At 46.2% G+C, this 26,412-nt stretch overlaps 1 protein-coding gene across 2 annotated transcripts in view; it reads right to left on the bottom strand.

Moving 5' to 3' along the window:
* Nucleotides 1–482: 482 nt before the first annotated feature.
* LOC136358260 (runt-related transcription factor 1-like) overlaps nucleotides 483–26,412 on the bottom strand; it is a 121,284-nt gene continuing 95,354 nt past the window's right edge. For both annotated transcript variants that reach the window (XM_066314239.1, XM_066314240.1), the window contains 2 exons: nucleotides 22,032–22,188; nucleotides 483–630 (listed from right to left, as the gene is read on the bottom strand). In XM_066314239.1, the coding sequence (XP_066170336.1) occupies nucleotides 518–630; nucleotides 22,032–22,188 (270 nt within the window). In that variant the 3' untranslated portion in view covers nucleotides 483–517. The remainder of the gene's footprint in view (nucleotides 631–22,031; nucleotides 22,189–26,412) is intronic.

Raw genomic sequence — 26,412 nt, 5'->3', positions numbered from 1 at the left:
AAAGGAAGAAAGGAAGAATTGGCTGTCTGTGCAAATAAATGGGTTCTCCCAACCTGTCCACAGGTTCAGGGAGCTCCAGGAAGCAGCAAACCATGGGATTTCTCTTTCATTGCAGAGTGGCTGGGCCTGAAGGGTTTGATCAATGCCATATTGCTTTCCAATGCTTTACAATTCTCTTAACATTGGAAAAGCCAGAAATGATGTGCAAGGTATTCTGTGCCCACCTTTTACCAGCATCCCTCCTGTCAGCTCCTGGCCACGAGCCAAGCCAGGCCTGCCTGGGTGTCTCAGAAATGCAAAGTCACTGGATCACCAGCGAGAAAGAAAACCTTCAGGAAGGCAGGGCTAAAACCATTTTTAAAGCTTAAAAAATGCTAAAAAACCATTAAAAACGTATTTTTTTTTAACATAAAACGCGTTAAAAAAACGTTCCCCGAGTTTCTCCACACGCTGCTGGGTTTGGTGTGGCTGGGGACACACTAGATGAGTGTGTCCCTCTGGAAATTCTCCCCTGAGCTCACTTACTTCGGGGTTCCCGAGGTCCATCCACCGTGATCTTGATGGCTCTGTGGTAGGTGGCCACCTGGGGAGGATTGGTGAAGACTGTGATGGTCAGAGTGAAGCTTTTCCCTGCAACAGGAGAGAAAGAAAATGTGACTGAGCAAAAAAAAAAAAAACCACCCAAAAAACCCCCAAACAACAAAAACAATGCCCTGAGCAAGTGCTGAGAAAAGCAAACTCCTCGTTTCTGGTAGAGCTCGAACACCCTGCAAGGCACTAAAAGGTTTTTCTGGGGTGTAGAAATCCTGGATTCATTCCCCTCCGTGGCAACAGCTCAAAGCTTTCGCGGAAAACAAAATTAATTTCTATTTAAATCATCGACGCTCTGTTTGTATTTAAAAAAAAAAAAGGAGGTTACCCTTAAGAGTCAGGGTTTATCTGATGTTCCTGACTCTGGGCTGTTATCTGTGCTCTCTCCAAAGGGAGGTTGGGAAATCGTGGCTGTCTTCTTTTCCAAAACTGCCACGGGAATTGGAGCAGCAGCACTTGTTAAAATGAAAGAGAAGTGGGTGCTCAGCCCCCCCAGGCAGCTGTAAAATCCCAAACTCCGTGCCTGAGGCCAGCACAGGAGATCAATTCCGTCCTGTGCAGCAGAGCCCTCTGAAAATCATCTGCTGCTGCAAGGCCAGGAAAGAAAGAAATGGAAATAATAATAATAATAATAATAATAATAATAATAATAAACCCCAAAAAACCCAACCAAAAAAAAAAAAAACCAAAAAAACCACAACAAAAAAAGAAAAAAACCACCACCACCACAACAACCAGAAAAAAAACCAACCAACCAACCAAACAAACAAAAAAAACCCCAAAAAAACCCAAAAAACCCCTACAGCTCGTCCACAGAGAAGTAAAACATTTTATGAAGCCACAGCAGAGGGTCAGGCTCAGTTTTTCTATTATTCAGCAAGAAAAACTGCGAGGGCCTTTTCCAGGTTTTTCTGTGCATGGCATGGCTCCGTTTTGGGAAAAGCTCTGCTACCCCTGGATTTACTGCTGGCAGTTTTTGCCAGAACAAAAGCAACATTCTGCATCTTTGCTGAGATCTCAGAGGATGGTGCTGGCCTTGGCAGCAGGGAAAACATTGCCTGGCAGCAGCTTCAGCATCAGAGGACTGAGAGACTGACAGGAATCTCTGTCACCAGCCAGAGACATCAGGGGACATCAGTGGGATAACCAGGAATTGTTGGGAGAAAATTGAGAATTCTTCCTCCCTCTCCCTCGTTTTTACCGCCTGGCTCCAGCCCCAGTGTGGAATTTCTTCCCTTCCACCCCTTTTTACTGTTTGCTTCTATATCTCTATAGTTTTATCTCTATAAATGAGGCTAAATTGAAATAAAAATTGAAATGGAAATATTCGTGGCAATTGCATCCTGCCCTTCACTCAGCCCCCAGAAATTCTCTGCAGCCACTTCAAACCCTGCTCCTGGAAATTGTCCTCATCCCACCCCTGGGAATTCGGGGCTCAGCCTCCCCACCCTGAGGATGAGGAGCTGTGGGAGGTGAAGAGCCTTGGCCAGGATCTCTCAGAGATGGGGAAACTTTGGCTGCTGCAGCTAAACCAGAATTTAAACCAACCCAGTGTCCTCCCACATCCACATCCTGGTTAAAGAAACAATCCAGGAGATGGATGGGATTGTAAATGTCACTTCACATCCCTCTCCCGGGGCATTTGGTGCTGCATCCACCCCAAATGAGGATGGCTGAGCTCCTGACATCCTTTAAATGCAGATTTTCGTGATAAAGCTTTACAGCTTTGTGCATCTTTCCCTGTCGGGGCAACAGGAGAGGCATCAGGAGCAAAGTTTGATCAATTCCGTCCTAAAAAGACTTATCACTTATCAAGGAGGCACCTGGAGATCACAGAATCACAAATTATTCTGTGTTGGGACACACAGGGATCCCCAAATCCAGCTCTCAGGGGAACAGGGATTTTCCTTCTTTCCAAAATATGATTCCCTGTGTCACTAAATGGAACACCTAAACCACTAAAACAGGCAGAGAATGGAAAAATATACTTAATTTCCTGGACTAATCTGCAGTATTTTCATCTTACTCCCAATTTTTGTGACAACTGCTGTGCTATAACACATAATCAATATAATTCAGAGAAACTTCTGGGGAAGTTTCTATGTAGAAAATAAAAGCAGGAGAAAGCCCAAACAACAACAGTGAAATGCAGTAAAAACGTGGCCATAATCCCACTCTCTAAAACCAGAATAAAGAAGAAGAGGGAGAAAATTTAAATTTTAAAAATTTAAAAGTATACTTCATTTACTGGACTAATCTGCAATATTTCCATCTGACTTGCAGTTTTGACACCTGCTGCTCTGCTAGAACACATAACCCATTTATTTCTTTAGAAAGATCTGGAGAAGGTTTTATATGGAAAATAAAAGCAGGAGAAACTCCAAACAACAACAGTGAAATGCAGTAAAAACCTGGCCATAATTCCACTCTCTAAAACCAGAATAAAGAAGGAGAGAAAGAAAATTTAAATTTTAAAAATTTAAAAGTATACTTCATTTACTGGACTAATCTGCAATATTTCCATCTGACTTTCAGGTTTTTGTTGGTTGATTTTTTTGTCAACTGCTCTGCCAGAACACAGTGTCAATTCATTTCTTTAGAAGGCTCTGGAGGAGTTTCTATGCAGAAAATAAATGGAGGAGAAACTCCCACAACATATAGCAAACCATGGCCCTGATTCCAGCCTCTAAAACCAGAATAAAGAAGAAGAGGGAGAAAATTTAAATTTTAAAAATTTAAAAATATACAAATATACTTCATTTACTGGATTAATTTGCAGTATTTCCTTCTGACTTCTAATTTTTGGTGGGTTTTTTTTTTTGTTTTGTTTTTTTGTTTTTTGTTTTGTTTTGTTTTGTTTTTGTTTTTTGGGGTTTTTTTTTGTGTCAACTGCTCTGCTAGAATGCAGTGTCAATTCATTCTTTAGAAGGCTCTGGAGGAGCTTTTACACAGAAAATAAATGCAGGACAAACCCCAACAGCAATGTAGCAAACCATGGCCCTGATTCCAGCTTCTAAATCCAGAATAAAGAAGAAGAGGGAGCTGATTTATTTTTGTTTTAATGATTTTTCCCCAGAACAGACTCGAGTGGGGCAGTGACATGAGCTGTGACACTTGGGTTGCTCCTTGTTGCTCATGAACCACATCCTGCTTAACCACAGCCCCCAAAACCATGAACCTGAGTGTCCCTCACCGACAATTCCCCCTCCTTTTTATCCCCTGCTCCTTCTGCCCCGTCTCCATCCAGATTAAAAGGTTTTATGGCTCCTGAATTATTCACCCTTTTTATGGGGCTGGTTAACCAAAGGTTGGGTTGGAGGGGTTGGGAGGGAAGTGTGGGGTTTATGGGCATTGTTTTGGGGTGGCAGCAGGGCCTGAAACACCCCCTGGGTTTTATGTGGGGTGATTTTATTTCTAGAAACGCCGGCACGATGCCCCCAGAGTGTCTGCACAGAGAGACTGCCCAAATCTGAGCCAGGCAGAGAGGACCTGACCTCGCTGGGGACTGGAAACAGGCATTAAACAGCCCCAAAAAGTCATCCCGAAACTGTGGCCTTGTTTGGATGCCTCCAAAAGTCACCCTGAAAGGGTCACAGCACTCACAGCAAAGCAGCAGCCTGAGCCAACACCAAAATCCAGGAGCCTCTGGGTTCAACATTCCCGTAAATCGATGGAAAACCCACCCAGAAATCAGCTCAGGGATGGAAGTCAATCGTTCTGGGGTTATCCTGGGAGTCTTTGGTGAGGATAAAAGGGGGGTTTGGGGTGCAAGAGCCTCCTCTTTTAGAAAAGATTAGATGTGGCACTTGGTGGTTTAGTTGGGGTTAGGGTTGGGTTGGACTTGATGATCTCAGAGGTCTCTTCCAACCTAATGATTCTGATTCTGGTTCTGGGTCTGATTCTCATTCTCATTCTGATTCAGATTTTGATTCAGATTCTAATTCTGATTCTGGTTCTGATTCTGATTCAGATTCAGATTCTGATTCAGATTCAGACCCCGTTTCTCTCTAGGACTGTCCCTGGTGGTTCCTAATTCTGATGAGCACCAGGATGAAACCCTGCAGAGCTGGGACAGGCCTCTGCCTTTGGAAACCCTTCCCATGGACATCAAGGTCTCAAATTGTGTGAGGGCACAGCTCAGGATTCACTGCTCCCATCAGCCCTTCCCTCCCAGCCAGGGTGGGAAAAATCTCTTGGGAATGTTGGTTGTTGCAGGAGGTGTCAGGTCAGAACCTTCCCAGGAAAAGCAACAGGAATCCTGGCTGAGTTTGGAAATCCTGGGATCATGGCTGAGTTTGGAAATCCTGGAATCCTGGCTGAGTTTGGAAATCCTGGAATCCTGGATGAGTTTGGAAATCCTGGAATCCTGACTGAGTTTGGAAATCCTGGAATCCTGGATGAGTTTGGAAATCCTGGAATCCTGACTGAGTTTGGAAATCCTGGAATCCTGACTAAGTTTGGAAATGTGATCTGGACGCTGTTGTGGGGTTTAGTAGAGACTGGAATCCAAAAGTGCCTTCAAGTGTCAGCTGAAGTCGTGGAATTCCAGAATCCCTGAGGCTGGAAAAGCCTCTCAGGGAGTCCCAGTGCCCACCTTGTCCCCAGCCCAGAGCTCTGAGTGCCACCTCCAGGGATGGGAACTCCACCACCTCAGACGGATCCTGAGTTGTCCCCACATTTATGGGATTGCTCAGGACGTCCCCTGAGATTTGGGCAGGACTGAGACAACTCCAGAAAGTTCAGGGTTCAAGAGGGAACGGCCTCAGGCTGGCCCAGGGGAGGCTCAGCTCGGCCAGCAGCAGGAATTTCCCCATGGAAAGGGTGCTCAGGCCTTGGCACTGCCCAGGGAGCTTTGGAGTCCCCATCCCTGCAGGTGTCCCCTGGAGGTGGCACTCAGAGCTCTGCGCTGGGGACAAGGTGGGCACAGCTGGCCTGGGAGGGATTTTCCAGCCCCAGGGATCCTGGAATTCTGTGATATTGTCCCTTCAATCCAGGCAATTCCACGATTCCACGATCACTCTCCAAGATCAAAGCCTCTGCCTGTGCCCTGCCCTGAAATCCAGGGATTTGAAGCCCCCATTCCATGGAGAGGCTGGAGCAGAACCAGCTCCTCTTCAGGAGCTCCTCAGTGGTCTCCTGCAGGATCTCAGCATCTCCTGAGGGATCTAAGTGTCACCTGAGGGATCTCAGTGGTCTCCTGAGGGACCTCAGTGGTCTCCTGCAGGACCTCAGTGTCTCCTGGAGGATCTCAGTGTCACCTGAGGGACCTCAGTGGTCTCTTGAGGGACCTCAGTGGTCTCCTGAGGGATCTCAGTGTCACCTGAGGGATCTCAGTGGTCTCCTGAGGGATCTCAGCATCTCCTGAGGGATCTCAGTGGTCTCCTGCAGGACCTCAGTGGTCTCCTGCAGGATCTCAGCATCTCCTGAGGGACCTCAGTATCTCCTGAGGGACCTCAGTGATCTCCTGAGGGATCTCAGTGGTCTCCAGAACTGCCCTGAGGAGCTCTAGAGGGAGCAAGAGGCTCTTGAACCGCAGCCCCTGGGAATGTCAGAGAGGAACCGAGGGGAAAACAGGGATCCTGGGTGACACCAGGGTCACATGAAGCTCCTGTGTCCTGCCTGAGTCATCCCCGAGTGGTGTCACCATCAGCTGGGGCTGCAGGGGGGAGGAACAATTCCAATAGAAGTGTTTTCACGGGCAGAGGGAAAAGGGAGGGAGGAAGTGGTTGGGAAAAGGAGCCACAACTTGAACCTCTGGCTTCATTTTGATCCTTTGGAAAAGCCATTCATGGATAAAAGGTCATCCCAGTGGGAACAGGAAGAAAAAATGGAGTGAAACCTGAAATTTGGCTGTGGAGGGGGGAGAAAAAAGCAAAGAGATGAGGTTGGTGTAATAATTGCTTTTTATGGGCTTTGTGCCATTACAGTTGGTTTGGTTGTTGGGGTTTTGTTTGGTTTCTTTTTTTCCTTCTTCTTTAAAAAAATAAATTGTTACACTGAATTATTAAATAAAAAGAAGAGGGAGGGGAAATAAAAAAAGAAGGAAAGAGGCCGAGAATGTCTGTGCTGACAGGGACAAAAAGGTATAAATGGCCAACTCTGAAATGTAAGGCCCAAATGCAACTCAAATGACATTACAGACCTTTTTGTTCTATTAAGGAGAGAATTCCATGTTTCTATTAAGGAGAAAATTCCGTGTTCTAGGCAGAAAGGGGATGATTTTATTTTGGAGGGGTTTTTTATATCCAGCCTCTACCTTTTAGCCCCTTTGCACTGACATTAAACCACATTAAATGCTCGATTTTCCTGCCTCCTCACAGCATCTCCCTGCCTCTCTGCCCAAGCCAGGATTTAAACATCTCCAGGACGCCATCCCCACGTTCCATATCCAAAAATCTGACTAATTTGGGCTGGTTCTTATCTCTGAGCCCTCCAGTAAGTTGAAAAGGGCTGAAATCACTTCATGAACTGACAGCTGCTCATCCCAGTTTTTGCAGGTGTTCAAAAAACCTGCACCAGGCAAAATTCTGTGCTCAGGTGGTGGCTTTTTTTATTTTATTTTATTTTTTGTTTTCTGCAGCCACCCATTCAGGGTTTGGCACAGAAGCAAATTTTGCCTCTTGTGTTTGGTCTGGTGCTGTTTCCAAAACAAAAAAATAAAATAAAATAAAATAAAATAAAATAAAATAAAATAAAATAAAATAAATAAAGCTGCAGCTGGAGCAAAAGGCATCAAGGAAAGAAAAAAAAAAAAAAAAAGAAAAAAGAGCACCTGATTTGTTTACCGGCAGCACCACAGATGCCACTGGATTTAAATATGAAATAAAGCTGTTATTCATCTCAGCTCTACACGGTTTCTAAATTGTCACCAACGGTCCAAACACCCAAATGAGGGTGGTGACCTGAAAAAAAAAAAAACAAATGCACCAGGGAGAACTTTGAGCTTTCCTCCAGGGCCTGAAGGAGCTCCAAAACAGACTTGGGACACGGGCTGGAGGAGCAGGAATGGTCTGAGGTGGAGGAGAGTGGGGTTAGATGGGATTTTGGGGAAGAATTCCTCTCTGTGAGAGTGCAGTGGCCCTGGCAGAGAAAATACAGAAAAATTGTGGCTGTCCCACCCCTGGAAGTGTCCGAGGCCAGCTTGGAGCAGTGGAAAATATTCCTCCTTATGGATGATTTTTAAGGTCTCTCCCAACCCAAACCATTCCATCATTCCAAGATCTGCCCCTGAGGATCAGGAACGGGAGGAAACGGAGCTGGTCCTGGATTTTTATGGATTTTTGATTTTTTTTCTCAGCTTTAAGCACGTGTCCAACTGGAAATTTGGGAGCTACACCCCCTTCTGCTACATCTCCTGCCAAAGCAGCCTGCCTGGGATAAAGCCGACCTTGGGAACATTCCTCAGTGCAGGAAGTTTGCACAGCAGCTCTTTACCCAGAATTAAATCTCCAGAGCTCAGAATCAATCCATGGCTTGTCCTGCATTTCCACGGGGCCAAAAGGGCTCCTGGTGCAAACTGCAACCCCCAGAAATACTGCACTGGGTTGTTTTTTTTTTAATAAAAGTGGAAAAGCACCTTTATTTGACATGTTTGGTGCTGTTTTTTTCCTTTTCCTTTCCTCCCCAGCTCCCAAAACCTGAGTTTTTTTGGTAATAAGGGTGGGAAAAACCAGGAAAAATAAGTTTTTTTGGTAATAAGGGTGGGAAAAACCAGCTCGTTCCTGCAGGGATGTGATTGATCCTGGCTTTTCCCTTTTCCTTTCCTCCCCAGCTCCCAAATCCTGATTTATTTGGCTTTTTCCCCACAATATTTGTGGGAAAGCAGCTCATTCCTGCAGGGACATGGTTGATCCCGGATTTTCCTTTTTCCTTTCCTCCCCAGCTCCCAAATCCTGATTTTTTTAATGAAATAAGTTTGAAAAAGCTGCAAAAACATGACTGGTCCTGGCCTTCCCCTTCTCCTTTCCTTTCCAGCACTGAAATACTGATTTTATTTTATTTTATTTTATTTTATTTTATTTTATTCACAATATTTGTGAGAAAGCAGCTCATTCCTGCAAGGACATGGTTGATCCCAGATCCCCAGCTCCCTGCAGCACTCCAGCCATGCCCTTCACACTCTTTTCCTCCCTTTTCCCCACGTTTTTGGTTTTTTTTCCTGGCTAACAATTCTAAATCTGGGCAGGAAAAGCTGCTGTGAGATTCCCAGAGCAGGCAGGGAGACTGTCAGAAGGTTCATGTCTCGAGGTGGAATCCCTTCCAAATTATTTTAGTGAAGCCCAAATAACAGTGCTCAGCCAAAACACACCAATTATTTGAGTGCTCTGAACCTTGGGCAACACAAGAATTCCATTGAGCAACCCCAATGACATCGCTGAGATCAAGTAATAGAGACATTGTCAAGTTTTTTACCTCCTGTGGGTGATCAGGGAAGTCCCTGTCGCTTTTGGGGGGAGATTTTCCCTGATCATTTGTTTCTTTTTGGAAGTCAAAAAAACACCATCCTGAGCTGCAGGCAATGAAATACTGCCCCAGGCAGATGTGGAAGCTGCTGCTGCTGCTCTCAAATCAGGATTACTCAAGCTCTGAGTTTTGCTGCCAGCTGGGATCTCAATTCCTTAGAGGAGAAAAGATTCCCCCCAAAAAAATAAAAATAAAAAAAAAAAGCTTGGGAGATGCTGCAGGTTCCATGAAAAGAGAAAAAAAATCAGCCCAAACAAGAGGCTGGGGCTGCTAATTGGGACAGCAAGAGCCTGAATCAGGGGAGGATAAAACTCCTCAGAGGAGTTTCAGGTGGATCCCAGGACACTAAAACAGCACAAATATCTTGGGCAACTTCCCTGGAGAGCTCTGGGGCTGCTCCCTGAAATCTCAGCTGCCTCAAGGAGATGGGAGGGAGCTTCTAAAGTCACTTTCCCCCCTTTTTTTCCTCGAGCTACAATTGTCCCAACAATCCAACCTCTTTCCTCAGAGAACCATCCTCCTGATGGGATGAACCCCCCCAGAGTGGCAGAAATGTGTCAGAGCGGATTTAAAACCACATTTCTGCTTCACTGCTGCTTTTTGTCCCTTTAAAACAAAGCAGAATCCTCTCCCTTGCACAAAAGGTTGGGGAACGTTGCGAGGGTGGGACTGAGCTCACCAAAACAGCCACAATTTTTCTGTCTGTGAAAAGTTTTTGGTTTTTCTTTTTTTTTTGGAGGGGAGGGGACAGATGTTTACGCTCAAATGTGACAATTTGTGTGCAGCCAGTTTCACTTCTGCCCTGCTGAGGGGTTTCACTTCCCCCAGGGCTCTGGTGGTGACACCATCCCATGCTGATCCCTGACTGGGGTGGAAAAGGGCAGCCTGGTGGCACCTGATGGACCTCCTGTCCCCTCCAGCAGCTCGGGTTGGATGGGAATTCCTTGGAAAAGTCGGTGGCTGGGGTGTAAAACAGGAGTCTCAGCTGGGTTCCTGCTCTCCCTCCCTCAGGCTGCTGCTCCTGCCACCTTGGTGTGCTTCTCCCTGGGAATGTGCTTGGGCAGAGATGCTCCAAAAGCAAAATTTTTTGGTGTTTGGAAAATATGTGGCATCTCAGCTGCAAGGGCAGGAAATGGTCATGGCCATTGGTCAGGAAGGAGAAAATGAGTGAGAGACTGGGAGAGGAGAGAAATAAGAGGAGAGAAATAAAAGAGGTGGGAAAACAGAGGAGGCTCTGAGGACAAGGTGCCCCTACAACAGAATCCCAGAATGGTTTGGGCTGGAAGGGACATTAAAAACCATCTCAGTGCCTCCCCTGCCATGGCAGGGACACCTCCCACTGTCCCAGGCTGCTCCATCCCCAATGTCCAACCTGGCCTTGGGCACTGCCAGGGATCCAGGGGCAGCCACAGCAAATCTGGGAATTCCAGCCCAACCTCTCCCAAGGAAAAATCCCTACCCAAGATCCCATCTAAAAGTATCACTTTTTCAGTGTGAAGCCATTCCCTGTGTCCTGCCCCTGCAGCCCTTGGGAATTGTCTCTCTCCAGGTTTCCTGGGGCTCCTTCAGGCCCTGCAAGGCCACCCTGAGCTCAGCCCAAAGCTTCTCCTGTCCAGGCTGAACAATCCCAGCTGTGGCAGCCTTTCCTCCCAGCAGAGCTGCTCCAGCCCTCTGCTCATCCTGGAGCCTCCTCTGGGCTCTCTGCAGCAGCTCCACGTCCTCCCTGGGCTGGGAATTCCAGGGCTGGGGCAGCTCTGCAGGTGGCTCTCACCTGAGGGGGCACAGGGACACAAAAGCCACTCAAGGGTGACACCCAGGAGGTGACAAAGTCACGAGTGACCTCTGCCAACCCCAACAACCCCCAGGAATTCCCTGTGTGCTGCTGGCCAGTTCCAGAGTGGGACTCTTTGGAGCTGTGGCAGGAATTTGGCTGCCAGGAGCATCATTTGTGTCTCAGCACCCTGAGGTCCTGTGGGAATCCCAGGGTTTGGGTTTTGTGGATGTGGTTTTGGGTTTTGTGGATGTGTCTGTGCACCAGATTTACACCAACCTCTGCTGGATTGGGTGAGTTTTATCCTCAAAAACAACCCCAGGGACCTGCTGCAGCCGAATTTGTTTTGGGGGGTGAGATGCTGCCTGAGGCTTTAAGCCTGCAGCTCAGGTTTCCAAAACGGAATAAAAGCATTCAATCCATGGAGTGGGGTGTGAGGGAGGGAAGATATTTTAATGGAAAAGCCGAACAGCCTCTACCTGGAAGCGGAGCTGCTGCAATAACCACCATAAAATTCCCAGGAACTTGGGTGGGGACAATAATTACAGGCCAGCAGCAATGAAGGGCTTGAGGTGCCTGGCCCCTGCACAAGTGGCAGCACGAGGAGATCTCAGCCCTTAGAAACAGGAATTATTATTAAAAATATCTGAAGGCTTAAAATAGAGATGCTCAATCACCACGAACATAATGTTTGGACACACATTTCATTAATTAAATGATTAATTTAGAAATTATTCGTTAAATTTTTTTTTAATAAAAAATATTCGTTTAAAATTTTATTTTTTTCCCCCAGAAATGGCTCTAATGGAAATTTCTAATCTTCTAGATATCGAGAATCTAGATTTTAGATTTTCTAATTCTTAATCATGAGAAGCATGATATGATCTAAATCATAGAAGCATCATTAGAAAATTCTAGGTTATTTAAAATCTAGATAATTAGGATCTAAATTTAGAATCTGAATAAATGAAATCGAAATAATTCTAGATTATTTAGAATTTTCTAGTTGTGCTTCTAGGCATGGGCTCCCCAAAACTCAAATTTTGCTTCCGAGCTGGGATCTAAATATCAAGGAATTTTGATTATTTTTTTTTCTTTTTTCTAAGTGCAAAATCATTTTTTTACTTGAAGTAAAGTGCTCGTCTGGAGCAGAGCTTGGGGCTGTTTGTGGAGTGCTCAGAAATGACCTGAGCTCCACAAAGTGCCTCCAGCTCTGCCCACAGACTGTCCTGAGTGCTGTGTCCCTGCTGAGGAGTCCAGGGAAAGGGAAAAAAACCAGGATGAGCAGGTGGAAAGGACCAGCTCAGGATGAAACGGCCCCAGTGCAAAGCTTCTCCCACCTTCTCCCAAAAAATGCCTGGGCATCCTTAAGCCTAATGATAGCCCTGAGCCCAGCTATAACTTCAGACCATTCATCAGCTTTTTTTTTTAATTTTTTTTGAGGTAGAAATTATCCCCCAGACTTTATGGGGATGACAGAGACGTGGAAAAGGTTAAGGCCCAGCTTCACGAGCGGGTTTATCCGTCTGAAGTGGGATTAAGTCCAAAATTCCACCTCTGACCTCTCCCCTTCCCCCAAATCCAGGGGGATTTCTGATGGGGCTTCTCCTGAAAAACACTCCCAAGGTTTTTTGGGTTTTTTTTTTTTGTGGGTGGCCTCAAGCTCAGGCCCTCAGAGGGGTCACTTGGCCTTGACCTGCAGCCTCTGTCCCCTTCCTGTGGTTTGTGAGCTTCTCCAAGGAATGGAGAGAGACAATTCCCGAGGGATGGAGGGACAGGACCCAGGGAATGGCTTCAAAGTTGGATTTGATGGGAGATTGGGAATCAGGAATTGTTCCCTGGCAGGGTGAATTCCCAGATTTGCTGTGGCTGCCCCTGGATCCCTGGCAGTGCCCAAGGCCAGGTTGGACATTGGGCTTGGAGCACCTGGGACAGTGGGAGGTGTCCCTGAACATCCAGGAATAGCACTGGGATGATCCTTAAATTCCCTCCCAACCCAAACCATCCTGGGATTCTCTGGCTGCTTTTCTGCTTGAACCTGTGGGTTCTTCTCCCCTCCAAGCACTTTTCCCATCATTGGCCTGATCCTCAGAGCAGGCAAACCGTGCCACGGCTCTTGTGGTTTTGGGCACATCCCATTCCGAGGCACATTCATGGCTCGGTGCATTGTCCTGGGAATCTGGAAAAATCCCTTGGAGACCTGGTTTTTTCCTCAGTCCCTCTCCCTTCTGCAGTGCCAGGAAAGGGGAATGGTTCAGCCTGGACAGGAGAAGCTTTGGGCTGAGCTCAGGGTGGCCTTGCAGGGCCTGAAGGAGCCCCAGGAAACCTGGAGAGAGACAATTCCCAAGGGCTGAGGGACAGGACACAGGGAATGGCTTCCCAGTGCCCGAGGGCAGGGCTGGATGGGATCTGGGGCAGGAATTGTTCCCTGGCAGGGTGGGGATGTGCTGGGCTGGAATTCCCAGATTTGCTGTGGCTGTCCCTGGATCCCTGGCAGTGCCCAAGGAAACCTGGACACAGTTCTGGGCAACCTGGGATAGGGAATAATGTCCCTGCCTGTGACAGGGGGTTTGGAACGAGTTGATTTTTACAGTCCTTTCCTTCCCAGCCCATTCCATGATTGCACAGCACAGGACTGGGAACAAACCCTCTCCGTGCCCTGAAGGAGCACTGGTGACCCCTGGGCACAGCTGCAGGCCCCAAGGAGCAGGAGTGGTGGGGAAGGATTCCCTGGAAGAGCGAGGAGGAAAGGCAAAGAACATTCCCATCGCCATTGGGGCCATCCCAGCAGTGAGGAATTTCTCCTGAAGCTGATCAATCCCAGCCTGGCCACTCCTCCAGAGGCTCTCTGAGCACTTCAGCTGCCCTGGGATTGTGTCCTCAGATCTGATGTGTTTGGAGCAAGGATTCTCCGTGCTGTCATCCCACTAATGCAGCTCCCACGGATCCCAGAGCTTGGAAAAGCCCCGGGGTCGCTCCGTGGATAACCCAAGGAAGGGGAAAATGAAAATTCTCCCGTTACCAACCTGCAAACTGCCAACTTCCAGCTCTGTGCCCTCAGAGGTGGACAAGGCTCTGTGCACAGAGCCCAGCCTGTGGAAAACCTGTGGCTTTGCCAAAGCTTTTCCCTTCAGTTCTTCCCGAAATTTCAGGGAGTTGATGTGGACACAGAGCTCCAAACATCGCCCTGATGGCACTGAGACACCCAGAACCTCCTTCCTCCCTTACACAGGTTCAGGGGGAAAAGCCAACAGGAATTTAGGATCCTGTTCCTCACATCCCTTTTTCTCTGAATCCCAAACCTGCCCTGGTGCTAAAGGTTTGCACGGAATTCCCACCCTGTGCCCAGGAATATCATCCAGAGAGGGAAGAAAGGGGAAAAAGATAAAGGGAAAAATTATTTGGAAAGGCTGAGAAAACTCTGTAGAAATAATATGGTGGGAAAAACATTGGGGAGCAGGATGGAGGCAAAAAAAAATTGGAGAGACGCAGCATTAAGATAATAAAAAAATAATTTAAAAGTCTATTTTTAATATTTTTTTTCCTCCTTCTAAAGGGGTTTTGGAAGGGAACAGAGACTGTTTGAGCCGGATGAGGGTTTATGCACATGACTGTGCTGGAAAAGACTCTCTTGACAGCGATTGTGAGGCACTGATTTGCAGCATCCTCACTCCTGCTCCAGTTCTCTGGCCAGCCCAAAGCCTAATTTATCTCCCAGCAGGATTTTATTTTGGTGACAAAATAGCTGCTCTTATTGGAGTTGGGCTGTGGGGACACACATGCCCACAAAAATCAGTGTGTTTTGACCAGAACTCCAGGAGTTCTGAAGGGTGGCACCAAAAAAAAACCCCAAAACAAACCAACACAACCAAACAGTAGAATTAAAAACAAATTTGAAAATATAAAATATATAAAGCCAACAAGAAAAAACCAAACGAAAACAAAAAACAAACAAAAAAAAAGCTGCAGGGCAAACAGCTCTCACGAAACTATGTAACCTTTTCATCTAGAGAGGTACTTTGTTTTCCCTAAACAACCTTCTGGGAAGCCCTTTTATCAGAGCAAAAAAAGAGAAAAACCAAAAAAACCCAAAAAAAACTTGGGAAAACGCTCCCAGGGTGGCGCCTGCCTCATCCTCGCCACTGCAAAAAATGTCCAAGCCGAGCTGTGCAGAACCAAAAAATAGATTTATTGTGATTGGACTGAGGGCAGTGGTTCAGCACTTGGCATGGCCACTGTTTACAGCAGGAACGCTCCCGGAGACAGGAAGTTCTCCGAGCCCTCTGCCATTATTTTTCTCCTGTTGACGCGTTCGGAGCGGGAGTTTATTCGCCCTGATGAAATCTTTAGTGCCGTGGCAGAAAGATGGGATTTTTTTTTTTTTTTTTGGGAGCTGGTAGAGCTGCTGCAGCCATGCTCAGCCTCATCCCACGGGGTGGTTTTGGGGAGTCCAGCCCCTGGGAGGAGCAACATCATCCATGGGGTTCATTCCACGATGGGAGATTTGCTGCTCGGAGCAAGCCCAAGGCACCTCAGGCACTGGGAAAGGATTTTCCTTTCCTTTCCTTTCCTTTCCTTTCCTTTCCTTCCTTTCCTTTCCTTTCCTTTCCTTTCCTTTCCTTTCCTTTCCTTTCCTTTCCTTTCCTTTCCTTTCCTTTCCTTTCCTTTCCTTTCCTTTCCTTTCCTTTCCTTTCCTTTCCTTTCCTTTCCTTTCCTTTCCTTTCCTTTCCTTTCCTTTCCTTTCCTTTCCTTTCCTTTCCTTTCCTTTCCTTTCCTTTCCTTTCCTTTCCTTTCCTTTCCTTTCCTTTCCTTTCCTTTCCTTTCCTTTCCTTTCCTTTCCTTTCCTTTCCTTTCTTCTGTTACTTCCCTGCCAAGGTTTCCATCCCTTTGGAGGGCTGGGTTTGCTGCTCAGCCTCATCCCACAGGATATTTTATGGAAGCCCAAGCCCTGCATGGGGAAGCATCATCCATGGGGTTAATTCCTCAATCAGGGATTCCTAAATTCAGCTTTTCCAGAGAAAGCCCAAGGCACCTCAGGCATTGGGAAAGGACTTTTCCCTCTTCTCCTGCAGCTACATCCCTGCTGAGGTTCCCACCCCTTTGGAGGGCTGAGTTTGCTGCTCAGCCTCATGCTGCAAGACGTTTTTTGGGAGTCCAACACCTGCATGGAGCACCATAATCCATGGGGTTGATTCCTCACTCAGGGATTCACAAATCCGGCTGCTCAGAGCAAGCCCAAGGCATCTCAGGCACCACAAAAGGATTTCCCCCTCTTCTCCTGCAGCTGCATCCCTGCTGAGTGAGGTTTCCATCCCTTTGGAGGGCTGAGTTTGCTGCTCAGCCTCATCCTACTGGATGAATTTTGGGAGTTCAACCCCTGTGAGGAGCAGCATCATCCGTGGTTTTGATTCCACATTCAGGAATTCACAAATTTGGCTGCTCAGAGCAAATGTGCCCACAGAACCCTGGGCACTGGGAGAGGCTTTTCCTCTCCCTTCTCCTGCCATTACATCCCTGCCAAGGGCCAGTCTCATCCCACAGGATGGTTTTTGGGAGTCCAACCCCTGCATGGAGCAGCTTCATCCACGGGGAATTCCACAATTGGGGATTCATATCCCTGGCTGCTCAGAGTGGGAACTCTGAGCACTGGGAAAAGCTTCTCTCCTCTTCTCCTGCCACTACATCCCTGCTGAGGTTCCCACCCCTTTGGAGGGCTGGGTTTGCTGCTCAGCCTCATGCTACAAGATGTTTTTTGGGAGTCCAACACCTGCATGGAGCAGCATCATCTGTGGGTTTAATTCCACAATCAGGGATTTCTAAATCCAGCTACTGAGAGCAAGCCCAAGTCCCCTCAAGCACTAGGAAAGGATTTTCCCCTCTTCTTCTCCTGCCATATATCCCTGCTGAGGTCCCCAGCCCTGCTCAGCCTCATCCTACAAGATGTTTTTTGGGACTCCAACACCTGCATGGGGCAGCATCATCCAGGGGTTTAATTTCTCACTCAGGGATTCACAAATCCAGCTACTCAAAGCAAGCCAAAAGCACTTCCAGCACTGGGAAAGGATTTTCCCCTCTTCTGCTCCTATATCGTTGCTAAGGTTTCAATCCCTTTGCAGGGCTGGGTTTTCTGCTCAGCCTCATCCCACAGGATGATTTTTGGGAATCCAACCCATGTGAGGAGCAGCATCATCCATGGGGTTCATTCCACAATTGGAGATTTGCTGCTTGGAGCAAGCCCAAGGCACCTCAGGCACTGGGAAAGGATTTTCCTCTCCTTTCCTTTCCTCTTTCCATTACTTCCCTGCCAAGGTTTCCATCCCCTTGGAGGGCTGGGTTTGCTGCTCAGCCTCATCCCACAGGATATTTTATGGAAGCCCAAGCCCTACATGGGGAAGCATCATCCATGGGGTTAATTCCTCAATCAGGGATTCCTAAATCCAGCTACTCAGAGCAAGCCCAAGGCACCTCAGACATTGGGAAAGGCTTTTCCTCTCCTTTCCTCTCCTCCTTCCATCACTTCCCTGCCAAGGTTTCCATCCCGGTGGAGGGCTGGGTTTGCTGCTCAGCCTCGCTGGGATTGCACAGAAATCTTGGCTCAAATTAATGACGCAACCAAGCCGCCCTAAATGACTTCAAAATAAATTTCTCGCTCCTGGCCTCTGTTTTTTAGGGGGAAATTCACCGTTCAGAACAGAATAGAGGGAGAAGAGTTCATGGAAAAAAGTCATGGAAGATGAGCTTCTAACACACACCGCTTCCTTTCACTGAGCTGTGAAATCATGGAATGATTTGGGATTGGAAAGAAAAATAAATATCGTCCAATTCCCTGGGCAGGGACACCTTCCCGTAGCCCGCGTTGCTCCAGCCTGGTCTTGGACACTTCCAGGGATCCAGGTGCAGCCACAGCACCTCTGGAAGATCCATTCCAGCCCCTCCTCACCCTCACAGGGAAGAATTTCTTCCCAATATCCAAAGAAAATTCCCATTCCCTTGCGCTGGCTGTAACATCCTTCAAATGCCACATCCTTATCAATCCAAACTCCAAATAAATGTATTATTTAAAACTCTATCAACTGAGGTTTTTTCCCAGTTGCTGATGGATTTTCTCCTGTTTTCATCCCATCTGGCAGCACTCTGCTGGTTGTGACTCCAGGATCTGATCCCACGTCCCCTGCAGCATTCCAAAGGCTTGGAGCAGAACCTGGACGCCTGCTTAATACTGGTTTTACGACCCTGCTGAAGGGCAGCATCCTCTGTTTTGCACATACTTTTAGAATTTTGAGTGCATTTTGGTCAAAAAAATAAAATAAAATCAATTTCAACCAAGTGCTCAAATATCGCTGCCTGCAAAGAAGGAGCAAAATTCTGGCTTGGGAAGACCAATAAAAATAATTGGATTTGGAATCCCGGCCAGTAATTTTTTTGGAGTTCGAGTATTTTTGAGATTTTTGCCTTAGAGTGAATTTTTTTTTCCCTGGGAATGATATCCAGAGGGAAGAGTCCTGACGGCAGAAATCGTGCCTGGTGAAATCTCTAATGTTCTACAAAGCTACTACACCTGTTTTGGCTCTCTGGATATTGAAAAACACCACAAAATTTACCCCAATTCCTCTAATCCTGAGGAAACATGGATTTAATTTTCCACCCTTTCCAAGGTGAAGGTTTTAAAACTCTCCTGGAGCTCCAGCTCTCAGGTTTAGATTGAGATCTCCTGCAGCAAGCCAAGACTCTTCTCCATTAGCTACTCTAAGGATAAGCCATTAATAATCATGTTCATCTGGAAAACATGTTTATTTGTTGGGATTTTTTGGAATCTTACATCCTCCGAGGAAGATAGGAGCTGGGATTAATGATTCCATGAGGAAAATATTTCACGTTCCCCAAGCCACGGAGCTTTTCCCTCTCCAACATAACTATTTATTTTTAATTTTAGCCAATAAACTTCTACGGTGTCAGGCTTTTTTTGCATCAGATCCATTTCATCAGAGTGACCTAAACCGGTTCTTTATCCACTAAAAAAATACAGGGATACGTTGCAGCAGGAGCAGTTGGAAGCTTGGAACGCTCACGAAACGGAGGGCGAAAAATCAAGATTAATTTTGTTTTAAGCAGGTAATCAGGCCAAGGGGAGCAGGGGGAGGCTGAGATTGGCTGGAGTTTTAAAAGGACATTTTTCTTCCCGAAATGACTCGGTGGGGCTCCCGAGCCAGACGGGCAGGTTTGCCCAGTAGCATTCTCCAACTGGGCTGAGGAATCGGAGCCTTGGATCCCGGCCAAATCCAATGGAAATCTCTTCGGTTGAGGGGAAAAAAATAAAATAAAAAAAAAAAGCCAAATTGCTTTTACACCACATCTCCAGGTTTTGGGTGACCTGTGATGGTCTCGCTGCTATTTTTGGGTGGGAAGAAAATAAAATGTTTGGGGTTTTTAACTCTAAACAAGGCCGAGCAGCACTCGGGGCAAACTCTGAGTGTTGGGCACGGAACGAGGCTGAAACTTCGGCTGATATTTGGAGCCGAACATTGATGAGGGGAAATCGGCCCCCAGATCAGGGGGATTTGCTGTGACCCTCCCCAAACCAGGAGGAAATCATGGAAAATAATGTTCGATACAGGTTTGTCCTGCTGGATTTCATGGAAGACGTTGAAATTACTTACGAAGAGCGTCAAGAACGCGAATTTCCTGCTCGGAAGGGACAGAGCTGTGGCTGCTGAGGGGATTTTAATGAGGTTTTTATGATCACCACTCAAAACCACTCCTGATTCTCCATCAGGGATTTAAAAGGAGGATTTTAAATCCCCTGAGGGACACAAGGAGGAGCCTCCACCGTGGCCTGAACCAAGGTGAACTCCCAGCCCCTGCTCGCACAACGCCCCTGGCACCGCATTATCACCGGTGGCACTGAGCTGATCCCAGCTCAAATATTCCACGGCAAACAAAGTCGGGGCTCATTTTCCTGCAGCCGAGTATCAAAGGCAGCAGTGCCCTTTGAAGCAGCCACCTTCTGCTGCAGGCTTTGTGCGAAATGCCGCAGAACAGCAGCTCCCGAAAAATCCCGCACGAAGGCAAACAATCCCCGCCTTTGGAAAACAATCCCCTGGCGGAGGAGTAAACAAAAGCATCCATTAGTCACCGCCCCAAAGATGGGCAGGTGAGGATGTTGAACCTGACTAATAGCACGCAGCATTCCCAAATCCCTCCACTTAAAGGATCCTCGGCACCTGAGTCGGGATATCACAGCTGGAATTCCCGGGTTGTTGCCCATGAGCGGCTAAAGGAGCGGGGTAAGGGCTCCCTATTCCCAAGAAATAGGGCCTGCTTTGTCCCAGCTGCTGGATTTTGACCTTGAGGCTCCCCTCAGTTCCCTGTTATGATTTCCAGCCTCATTACCATGGCCAGGAACTGAACTACAGGTTTGTTTTTATGAGCTTCTCCAGCGCTCTGCCAGCTATTCATTTGAATCTTCTAAACAGTCAGCTCTGAATCATAATGCAAATTCCATTTACTGAAAAGGTGGTACCTTTAATATTCCAAATGACCACGTTTTAATGACTGATACTTTTAGACATTACAGCATCTCTCATGTTTTCAGTAAATGGATATAATTTGCTCTGCATTACCCTATTATTATTCCTCGCTGGCATTACAAGGCGACGTTCTCAGCTGCGGGTGTTTTCCATTTGAAGACGGCCCAAACAACAGGATTTGCTGCCTCTGTACCCTCAGCTAAAAAACCCTGCAGGATCCAGGGGGAAAAAAAAAAAAAAAAAAAACAACTGGACGGGGGATTTTATTCCTAAAATGTATTTAGGGCTCCGTCAGGGCCGCACTTTCGCGGCGTTGTGACTGTGTTTGTGTTGGAAGGGTGTCCACGGGTGCTTTTCACTTCAAAGGAGAGGAAAGGCTGTTGTGTATAATCAGGAGAACTTCCTCGCTCTCCAGCCTGACACATCTCCCGTTTGGAATAAAAGCCACAAGTGGGTCAGCTCTGGGACTCTCCTGAAAATCAGGAACCCGTGTGTGGAACCAGGACACAGCTCGGGCGTCTCATGGGAACGGAGGGAGGGGAAGGGGCAGCAATTCCTGACTTCTGAGGGATGCCGGAGCACAAACTGCTCCTAAATGAGGCCTCCTGAAGTTCAGGAGGTGCTGCCCTGTCACTAAATTGGCCTGGAATTACGCTGGAATACCATCATGCCCCATTCCAATTTTAAAGACAAATTAAACAGAAGGAAAATACGTAATAAAGTAAACTACCTTGAGTCCACACTGGAGATGTGACGGATTTTCATCCCTGACCTTAAAAGAGAGAGGCTGCTTCTTCTCCCACAACTCGCTGGCTTCCCTTTGGGAGTTTGACTGAACCTCCCTGAATTCCCCTCACCATTCTGCTGGTTTATTTCAAGTGCTTCTCTTGGAATTGATGGGATTTAGGAGTAAGGGGTGAAGTTTTAAAGGGAATTCTGCTGATTTTTTTTTTTTTTTTTGATGAAACTTTGTGCACCTGCCCACTCACGGGCCACACATCAGGTGCTCTTTGCAGCTTCCTAATATTTTTACATAGTCCCACTCTGATCAACTTCAACTTTTATTTGTTATTTATGCTCCAAAAGCCTTTTTATTTCTGCCAGTAACTAATGGTTATGGCAGAGAGAAATCAGATTTTAAACCACTCAGTCCTGCCTGATTTCTCCTCTCTGTGTCACAGGAGACAACAACTACCGTGACTGTTGAATTTTGAAAGAAAAAAAGGTCAGAGAAAGAGCCTTCAGCAGGTCACAAACCTGTGAAATTTTTAGGTCTGTGTGGTAATTATTTGTATTTTTAACCCTGACTCTTCCTGTTGCAAAGATCAGTTTTTATAGAGAACTCTGGGGAGCCCCGAGATGACCACAACCTGAAAATTCTCCCTTCAAACTGAAAATCTGCCACTTAAACCTAACCACAGGTAATATTTCACTGCCTAAATCACCAAGGGCACCTGCCAGAGTCCAAATGTCACCCTCTGGGCGGCTTCTCACATTTTTTTTTTCCCCCAACGAGATTTCACCGTTTAAAAATCACGAGCGACGCAGAAACACAGAAACGCGGGAACCCACCCAGCTCATCCCGTGGATGGAGCTGCTACATTTCCCAGTGGATAAAAAAATCCCCAACTCCACGTTCAAGGAGCAGGAGATGGAGCTGGAACATGCCCCTCTCATACCTCTGCCGCTCCTGCCCACGAAGCGCAGGTCGTTGAACCGCGCCACCTGGTTCTTCATGGCGGCCGTGGCGTTGCGCAGCTCCGCCGAGTAATTCTCGTCATTCCCGGCCATCACCGTCACCAGGGTCCCGTCGGGGACGTCCCCAAGGGCCACCACCTGCGACAGCAACAGCACAACCCTCAGTTTCTGGAAGGAAACCCCTCATCGTTTCGTGGGAAGGTAAAGCCCAGGGGGGAAGAAAGCGGCGGTGAAAATCTGGGTGGGCCAAGGGGGTGTTGGAGGAGGTGGGAATCGTTCCCGGTTTGCTGGAATGGGAATCTTCTTCTTCCACCCAATGTTGTCCCCTTTGCTGTTCTCTAATCAAGGGATTTTTTTTTTTTTTTTTTTCCATTTTGCTGACAGAATCTGAACTCTGAAATGATAAATTCCAAACGGCGGATTTGTTCCTGCCCTAAGATGTTTTCCCATCCAGATAAAAAAATTCCTCTCCCCAGTTCCTGGAGAACCAAAGGACTTCAGAGAGTGAATTTTAAAACCATCATTACATTTTTAAAACATCGTTATACCATAATTTATATTCTTTAAAATGCATCTTTTTTTTTATTCTTCGTCATGAATTTCTACCGTTTTTAAACCAAATTTTTCCTAATGGTTGGACAGAGATTTTTTCCTTCCTTCGTGCACCTCGGAAACACCCAGCATGGTGTGAAATGAAAAATGCTCTGAGGTGAAAAATACAGAAAATGAGCTTTCCAAAATCTCTGTAATTGTCAATAAATAAATTCAAGTGGCGGCCCTCGATGGTTTGATTTATATCAGGAGCTCTTCACAGAACTGCCCAAGCAGAAATCCAGAGCAAGGCCGTGGAAAATCAGGCCTCATTTAAATGTTTAATCCCAATTTACTGAACAATTCATCTTTTTTTTTCCTTCAGGAGCACAAAGCAAATAATTTTCAGACCTCACTCTCGAGTGGATGGATGGAAATCATGACCTGAGCTAAGGACTTTCCCCTTTTCCCAAAATATTTGTGCTCCTTGGTGCCAGAATCCATCAAACTTTTAGGAACACAGGATTCACTGGGGTTTTTGGTGAGAAACACAAAGATTCCTGAACTTAAATATTCTGTTCACACTGGTTTAATGCTGAAAAACTTAATTTTTCTTGTATCTTTCTTGAATTCCCCGAACAAATTCAACCTGCTGGAATTCCATGGATGTCTGGGATCTCTCCTCGTGCCCTCTGACAAAAATCAGAGCTTGAATCACTTTGTCTGATTTTCTTCAGAGCCCACTGCTGTTCCCCCAATTCTACAGCGCTACCACCACCACAAAAAAACCCAAAAAAACCACGAAAAACAAACCCAGAGATGAAAAACCAGCTTGTTTTTAATTCCTCTTTTGCCCTCTGGAAGAGGAACCAGCCCTGCACTGCGTCCTCTGAGCTGCAGCTCGAGATTTTCCTTCCTCTTAACATTTTCTGACTTCACTCCAGGCAGTTACAATCGGCTGAAGTTCGTCACAGGCTGATTTTATTTCTCTTTTCTGCTCTGTTTGCTCTTTAAAAACAGGAGCAGCAGCTCCTTTACTTGATCCAGCCCTGATTTTGATTCCCCAGCCAAAGCCACCTCCCAAAATATGAGAGAATTCCCCATTTTCAGGTATTTCCCAGTTGTTTTTTTTTTTCCTTCCACAGGAGGCTGAGCTTTTCACTTCTGTCCTCTCCCTTTTCTCACCCCTAACCCTGATTTTCACTTCCACATGCAAAGCTAAAATCTCTGGGTCAAAATTCCCTCTTTACATCTCGATTTCAACTTCCTCTTTCCCTGTTCCTCCCCGGCCCTGATTTTTTTTTGGAGGGGTTTTTGTTCTCCTCTCTGTGCTGTAATTTGGGGGTTTTTTGGGGCCTACTCTCAGCTGGGCTTTTTGGATTTCCCTGATTTTGGCAGAAACAAGGCCCTGCTGGAAGAACACTGGAGCTTGGAAATCGTCACGAAATCCGCGATTCCGCGGCCAGTCCTTAAAAATTCCTGCAAAACCTTGATGCATCCACATCTAACAGAGGGAAAAGAGGGAAAAGAGGGAAAAGGAGAAGCCAGGGCATTACCCTGCCATGCAAATATTGAATTTAAAGGGATTTATGCCAGGATTTTAAGCCTTCATAAAGTTTTTTTTTCACAGATCCAGGGTCAGTTGTCTCTGACTAATTTAAAGCTTTCAAATCCCAACCTTGGTGATAAAAAAGGGGAAGAAAATCTGAAAAAAAAAAAACACCCAAACCCGAGTCAAAAACTGACCCAGCCCAGAAAAGAAACCAGACTTGAAAGTCACAGACAATAGAAACAGAAATACAAATATTGACATTAGAAAAAAGACTAAACAGATAAGCTGGGACTTGTTACTGGAGTTATCAAGGACTTTGTTGTACTTTTTACCTCTAAAAATTTGTATTTCCAGGGGAGCGAGGAGAATGTCAGGCTTGCAGCGCTGTGGGGTATCTAAATTTACTTCTCCTGCACCAATTAATCCAAATTGGCCTCTTAAATTAGGATTTGGATCCTTAACGGCGTTTGGACAATGAATTTACACGGCGCCTTATTGGTTATTGCGAGTTATTTTTTAAAAGTCTTTGAGAATCACTCTTAAATTTAGGAGAAACCAGTGAAAATGGATCGTTTTGGTTTGAGATAATATCCCAATCCCGCAGATTTTTCTTAATGGATTTTGCTAAATGTGAGGAGAACACTCTCTGCCCACCTCTTTTTATTCCAACAATGAATAAAACCAACAAATACTCGACAAAACTCAGCGTTTTTAGTCAGGTGCAAACTAAAATATTGACAGCGGGGGAATGATCTGAACTGATATTGGGGTTTTTTTTCCCCTGGGCCAAACGATCTGAAAACACCCTGATTTTGAGAACAGCTTTGCAAATACTTCACATTTAGCAGAAAACCACCGAGATGTGGTAAATTCTTTTAGGATTTATCTCTCAGGAGAGAGGATTTGGGGGGTTGAAGATGAGGAAAAGCAGCAGGTGCCTCCCAGGCTCTGCTAATGAAAACTTTTCCTAATTTTGGGGGGAGTTGGATTGATTTATTTTTTTTTTTCCTCCTGGCTATTTCCGGGTGAAATTATCCCAGTTTTCCAAACTCCTGAAGAAGCTGCAGAGGGGGAAACGCTGAGGCTGCAGGTGGGGACAGAAAGTGGCTTTGAGCATCCCTGAAACCCCCTGGAATTATATACATATGTATATATATATTTTTTTTTTTTTTTCCTCAGGGAAAATTTCCACATTCCCAGCTCCTGTCCTTTCTCTACCACGCCGGGATGCGACCAGGAAAAAAAAAAAAAATCCAGGAAAAAACCCCCCCGGTATTCCTCTTATCTCCCTTCCCGGCGGGGCGGAGCGCTTTTTTTCCCTCCCGAATTTCTGCCTTCCAGCAGGAAAACTCGGCTAATTACCAGCCCGCTGCGTGGGGAAGAGTGTAATAATTAATCTAAATGTGGGAATTTAGGAAGTGACCCCGTGATCGAGTTCCTCCCTTCGCCCCGCTCTTATCTGCGGAGAACAAGAAGCAGACACAATAAAACTCTTTTTTTCTTTTTTTTTTTTTTTTTCTTTTTTTTTTTTTTTTTTTTCCCTCCCCTAGTCAGCAGCAAATTCCCGATTCTGAGCTGATTCCCTTCTCCCCAAAACAGAGGGAAAACTCGAGTCTGGTGGCCTTCAACACAAAATAAAACAAGCAAAAAAAAAAAAAAAAAAAAAAAAAAAAAAAAAAAAAAAAAAAAAAAAAAAAAAAAAAGTTACGCCGAGGCAGTCGGGAGGGTTTAGCGATGACCGCAAAAAAATAAAATTAAAATAATAATAATAAAAAAAAATAAAGTCTAGGCTTGACAAATCCCGATCCTAAATAGAGCCCCGGGGCTCCCGGGAGCGGCGTGTCCGTGCGGCTCCCGGCTTTTGGAAAAGGAGAACGCCAAGAATTCCCTTTTTTTTTCCTCCCCTCGCTCGGGAGAGAATCTGCGGGAGCAGCGAGAAAAAGCTGCGAGTTCAGAGAGTCAGCGACAGTCCCGGGGCAAAACTACAGCGAGAGACAGGCCAGGAGGGGTGGACTGCAAGGGAAGGATTTTACTCCCAGGGAAGAGGATTTTACTCCAAGGAGGAGGATTTGACCCCAAGAAAGATAATTTTACTCCCAAGGAAGTATGATTTTACTCCAAGTAGGATGATTTTACTCCAGAGGAGGATTTTACTCCAAGGAGGATGATTTTACTCCAAGGGAGGAGGGTTTGACTCCAAGGGAAGATGATTTTACTTTCAGGGAAGGATGATTTTATCCAAGGGAAGAGGATTTTCCTCCAAAGGAGATGATTTTACT

This window comes from Sylvia atricapilla, chromosome 2, assembly GCF_009819655.1.
Source record: "Sylvia atricapilla isolate bSylAtr1 chromosome 2, bSylAtr1.pri, whole genome shotgun sequence".
Lineage (NCBI taxonomy): Eukaryota > Metazoa > Chordata > Aves > Passeriformes > Sylviidae > Sylvia > Sylvia atricapilla.
Note: the sequence above shows the minus strand (reverse complement) of the source record. Positions and strands in the feature narration are given on the sequence as shown.